Source organism: Rhagoletis zephyria, unplaced genomic scaffold (genome assembly GCF_001687245.7).
Source record: "Rhagoletis zephyria isolate East Lansing unplaced genomic scaffold, Rhagoletis_zephyria_1.1 Rzeph_scaffold_03253, whole genome shotgun sequence".
NCBI lineage: Eukaryota > Metazoa > Arthropoda > Insecta > Diptera > Tephritidae > Rhagoletis > Rhagoletis zephyria.
Genome location: NW_016160336.1, coordinates 26,447 through 32,289, shown reverse-complemented (window position 1 = coordinate 32,289; position 5,843 = coordinate 26,447). Strand labels below are relative to the sequence as shown.

At 34.8% G+C, this 5,843-nt stretch overlaps 1 protein-coding gene across 1 annotated transcript in view; it reads left to right on the top strand.

Moving 5' to 3' along the window:
• The window catches only part of LOC108368682 (diuretic hormone receptor-like), an 18,953-nt gene that overhangs the window by 4,670 nt on the left and 8,440 nt on the right, over window positions 1–5,843 (top strand). Inside the window, exons 2-7 of the mRNA XM_017623574.1 lie at window positions 790–937; window positions 3,108–3,297; window positions 3,510–3,606; window positions 3,801–3,894; window positions 3,957–4,037; window positions 4,311–4,403. Coding sequence (XP_017479063.1) covers window positions 790–937; window positions 3,108–3,297; window positions 3,510–3,606; window positions 3,801–3,894; window positions 3,957–4,037; window positions 4,311–4,403 — 703 coding nt within the window. The remainder of the gene's footprint in view (window positions 1–789; window positions 938–3,107; window positions 3,298–3,509; window positions 3,607–3,800; window positions 3,895–3,956; window positions 4,038–4,310; window positions 4,404–5,843) is intronic.

Here is a 5,843-nt window from a genome sequence, read left to right as displayed (position 1 = left end):
ATTTCAAATGACCTCCACAATCCGCGGACATGAATCTCATTGAGAATTTGCGAAAACAACTAAAAGCACAGCTTACTAAGTATCCAAGTCCGTAAAATCGAGTACATGAGCTGTGAAAGCAAACTAAGGATATACCTCCAGAATTTTTACAGAGATACAAATAAGGTATGCCAAATCGTATCCAGGAACTGAAACAAGCAAAAGAGTACTGAACATTGTGTTAGTAGTTCTTTTTTTCGTGAAAATTGTTAAAAAGTTCTTAAAAATGTATGAGTGCAAAACTGTAACATCTGCCTTAATTTACATTTTTATCTGCGTGTTTTTTTATTGTTGTTGTATTGACTTCAAATCGTTATGAGAGAGGGAGTAGGGATGTACCAACAAGAATATACAACAAAAGTATGAAAGTCTTTAGAACTTGGAAAGATAGCGATGGCTGAAGTAAAAAGTGTTAGACCATGTTACAGTTTTGCCCGTCACTGTATGTTTAGGTATTTAGGTATTCATTTAAGTATATCTGCTGTCGGCATAGAAATGCAAAATGTTATTTTCCTTAATAGAAATGATAATTATGTTTGCTGGCATATGGCCGATCGGTGGCCTCAAGCTGAGTGAGTGCATTAATTTTTAATACAAGGACGATGAATTCTAAAATTTCAATTTCTTGCAGTTAAACTAAAGTGCATGGTGGTAAAATTTGTCCTTAACTATAATAATAATTTTAAGTGTCCACTTTTTTAATTAAACGTTTTATGATAAATAAATATTTTTTCCCCTCTTTCTTTTTAGTTGCGACATCCTACCGATCGCATCGTTGCCAATTTAACCTGCCCGCCATTCTTTGACACAGTACTCTGTTGGCCAGCTACAGCGGCGGGTACAACAGCCAAACAGCCATGTTTTGCAGAATTCAAAGGCGTACTTTACAATACAACAGGTAAGGCAAGGCACAAATTTGCTAATCAAAAGTGAGTGGGAAGTCGTTTGGTGGCTAGGAATTCTATGTGCAGTATAACTACGTGTTTACACTTCCTAATGAATTCACTTTTGATAAGCCCTTGAAAGTGATAACAAAATATATGTATGTATATAATTGGTTAGTCACATGTGTCCGCTAAATAATATCGGGGATTATATTTTACTGAATGAAACATAAGCTTGACGCGCTTACTATTAGTACATCAAATATTGATGCAAGTAATTAATTAATCATTTAAAGCAAATCACTGTCAAAGGCAAATAAAATCGTTGACTTATCAGTTAGTCGATTTTGGAATTACTTATGCATAGTTAAGATTTAGATCAGCTTACATTTTTTGCCTTCGAATAAGATTAGTTTATGACTTAGAGGATGTAGCAAGTCACCTATGAATTCACCGCTACCAAGGATGATCCATTGCAACAACCCTATATTTATTTGGTAGCAGGTCTTCGTTGATCTACGTTTGAAGGGTAGTCTGGGTTTCTTGTTTGGGCAAATCTTTAATTATGCTCCAGTGGTCAGCGGGAAATTATGTAACAATTCTTACGTCGCAGCTTGTAAGGTGAAGGAGTGCTGTAGTGCTCCTGGTTGATAATATTATTATTATTAGGGCATTTGGCGTTGCTAACCCTTAGGCTATTAATGAAACTAAGCACTTCAGGAGGTAATGGTCGATTTCCAAGGTGTATAAGTGGAGTTATAGGCGGGCAATCACATATTATATGCCTCCTTTAGCCAAAACCTGCAGTTCGTCTCCTCAGAGACTCCCTTTTTTTTTAGATGGTACCTCAGTCTGCAGTGTCCTGTCAGGGTATCCGGTGCTAGTTCTTAAACCCTTTTTGCTAAGATTTACCAGGCGCTCGGAGATTCCAGGAGGGGGAGCTATGAGTATTTTAGACTGCCTATTGCCCTTTCTCGTGCGCTATTGGGTTGTAGCTTGCAAGTCTTCCAATCCCCTTAGACGTTCTTCTGTGTAACCCCTGGATGGACCAAAGAAAGGTTGAGGGCCGACCAGGCTCCGTACGGCACCGCATTTCGCTAGAGTGTCAGCCCTTTCGTTGGCATCGAAGCCCCCATGGCCCGGAAGCCACCACCAGATTACCCTGTTGTTGGCTCCTAGTTTTACCAGTACATTTTTGCAACTGTACCCTATCTTTGACACCATTTTAAGAAGAACCTAGGTCTATACATGCCAGTGCTTTCATCCTCAAGTTTGGAACCACCAGTGTGCTTTTTCAGAAGCGTTTTGAAGCTGAAAGCAAAGCTGTATTTTCTCACTTTTCTCATTTATGGTAAGTTTTGTAAAATCTATGCAGCAGATTCCACGCGAAGAGCTCCGCCTCGTTCTGTGTGGACACCTTGCTTAGCTCGGCGCTGCTCAGCTTTCTGTGTATACTTGTACGTACCTGCTGTCAGAGGGTATATTTGGTGAACGCTTCACTTTCTGCATACTGTCTCAGTCACATTTCAATGGGATGCACCTCGGCTTGGATGCAAAGTTAATTTGGCTCATGCTAGTGAGCCTTTTGAGTCGTATACTTCCGAGCTGTTGAGATGAAGAAAAATTCGAAAACGTAAATACATAGAACACTTTCGCTGCCACTGTCCGACACACAGGCAACGCTGTCTTCATACACACTTTATTGAAAGTCTTGTAGACTTAAGGTCGTCTAAAATCTGCGATCTTTATAAAAAAAATAAATGGGTTTACTTATATTTAGGAGCACTATCGGCATCGAGCTAAAACGGTATCACATCAAACATTTTTGGCCCAGGTGTGTCTTCGTCAAAATCTGGATGAAGACCGCCACTACCAGCTAACCTAACTACCGTTTGAATTGCATGTATAAGTCGTAGCGTGGGATACTGGGCTTTTTCTGTCACAGGTGAACTCGATGGTACCTCGGAGAAGTGGCTATTTTTGTCGGCCTGCTTTGAGGAGCACTTCTCGTTTTGTATCTAAGGAAGTTAATTTGGATCAATAAAATAGAAAGCGTTTTGTAGCTTAATACATAATCTAAAAGCATATTTTTTATCTAAATATACATACTCAAAGCGCTTTTGTTTGCACATATACACATCGGTTATGTCTTAACATTAATTTCCAATACTTTCTATCCCATAGAGAATGTAACGCGTCACTGCTCGGCGAATGGCATTTGGGACAATTACAGCGACTACATGAAATGCCAACCATCGACATTTTTTGCAGATATTTCGCCCACAGTTGAATTATCCTCCTACATATATTTCGTTGGATATTTTCTAAGTTTAGCATCGCTCATTTTGGCTCTTATCGTTTTCTATTTCTTTAAGTAAGTAAAGTAAACACTTTTATTTTAAATTTGTATATTCTCGTATAAAATAAACATAAAGCGGAAATGTGTGTATATGCATCTATGGTTATAAATTTAATTTTATTGAAGCAATAAGCTTAAATAAATATATAGTCATATAAGATATAGACATTAATGTTGATCTATTTTGTATATTTATTTATTTTTATTTATTTTTATAATTTTCACAGAGACTTGAAATGCCTGCGCAACACCATACACGCGAATTTATTCCTTACATACATACTCGCCGCGCTATTATGGATATTGACGATGTGCCTGCATGTGGTAAGGCAAGACTTTTGCAAATAAAAATACAAAACAATCTAAAAAAAACGAAAAAAAACAAAAGACAAAAACAAAGTTACTTGCTCATTACAGCTATTGTTTATGCTTCTGTGCTGTGCTGCTCCGCTGCTTGACCGCGGGGGTGATTTGACTAACTAAATTAAATTATGACTTTTTCAATTTCAATTCTGCAGATGACCGAGCATCCCAGTGAAGCCGGGTGCATTATTTTGGTTATGATGTTCCATTATTTCAATCTAACAAACTTCTTCTGGATGTTTGTCGAAGGTAATTGTTAAATGTAAATTCTATTGTCACTGGTTGTTTATTTGTAGTGAATTTTCCTGCAGGTCTTTATCTCTACACGCTGGTGGTACAAACATTTTCCAGAGATAATATAAGATTTGGCATATACACAGCCATCGGCTGGGGTAAGTATTGTCATGTTCTATATAATTTGGGTGTTTTTATAAAGATGCATCTTTATTTTCACTGTTTTGAATTTTTTGATTTTTTTAAATTTATTTTAATAATTTTACTACAACCTTTTGTTTTATGTTTTCGTTTTTGGCATATTTTACCTATTATTTTTAAAGTAATTTTTTGTACTTTATTTATGTTTTGTTCATTTATTTAATTACATTTTTTGCACATTTATATTTTCTCACTGTACTAAGCATATTTATGCGCCTTAATTTTTACAGGCTGCCCTGCTGTTATTACATTTATTTGGTCAATCGCAAAAATCTTCGCCACTTCTTTGGAAACAGAGCACTTCAATGGTGTAAGTTATGTGTAAATACATATACATATTAACATACATACATACTAAAGTAATTATAAGCAATAAAAACGCAATGTGCATTTTTAAGTTCATGGTTTTCCATATTTACATTTACATTTGTTTATTCTACATATGTACATATGTATGTATGTATATCAAATTACTGGTATTTATTATTGACTCACATGTATGTATGTATGTATGTATGTATGTACAGCTAATCAGTGGAATTTACGTCACTGTGCGGCTTTGCCAATTATGGTTTTGTTTTTATTACTGTAATTTGGCCATATGGTATTTAGTTAGCTGGCATTTACTCAAAATTTGTTTATCAATAATCTTTGCGGCATTTTTCAATAGAATCAAATAAATTTTGACAGCTGTTCTTTTGTGTAATAATTAAATTAATCATTTGATAACCTTTGAATTTTTGTTTGCAGAAATCTGTGTGACTAAAATTGTAAAGTACTAGATTATCTAGATATTCACAATAGTGCAATATTATTTATACCTACTTTCATAAATACTAAGTATGTATGTACATTGGAAGAAATTCATTCAAATAATGGTTTATTCTTATCAGTTCACTTCGTCATTTATAACCCCAATTTTAGCCTGTATTTAAAAAATAACTAGCATTTGATTTATGTGGCATGCCTTACTTACGTAAATATTTATGATGTATGTATGTATGTAGAATAATATTGACTATTATTAGTGTAAGATGTGCGTAAAGGTCATCTGAAAAGTATAAAAATCCTCCTTATGGGTGGTTCTAAAAGACAAATATAAATTATTAGTGTTGGGAAGGATCGAGTACTTTTGAGGATCGAGTTCTTTAATATCGATACTATACTATCGATACGATACGAGAGTACTGAGTACTTTCTTTAAATGCTTATATGTTGCTTAGTGTACAAATCTCAGCAGATTAAAATAAAATTACGTCAAATGAATGGCTAGTTTTACAGGGTACAAGTATTGCACTTGAAAACTATATGAACTTAAAATTTAGTACAATAATTTCTGAATACCGGTAAATATACATAAATAAAACTCATTAATTTTAAGTATCTATTCGTCACATAATACTGAGTACATACTTTGAATCGATCCTGAGTGTATGCATCAAAGTAATGAGTGGATCAGAGTATTTTTAAGTACTAAATACTTTTGAGTTCTTTGTGAGTACTGAGTGCTTTCGTGTTCTTTTGTGAGTACTGAGTACTTTTGAGTTCTTTTGTGAATACTGAGTACTTTTGAGTTATTTTGTGAGTACTGAGTACTTTAGAGTACTCAGCATCGATACTTTTAAAAATCGGGCTCTGTCGATCCTTTTTTGAATCGAGTTCTGAGTACTTTTGGTATCAATACTGCCCAACACTATAAATTATGATCGATTCATATTCGGTAATCCGCTCTGTATTTCTATATATGTATGTATTCATATATA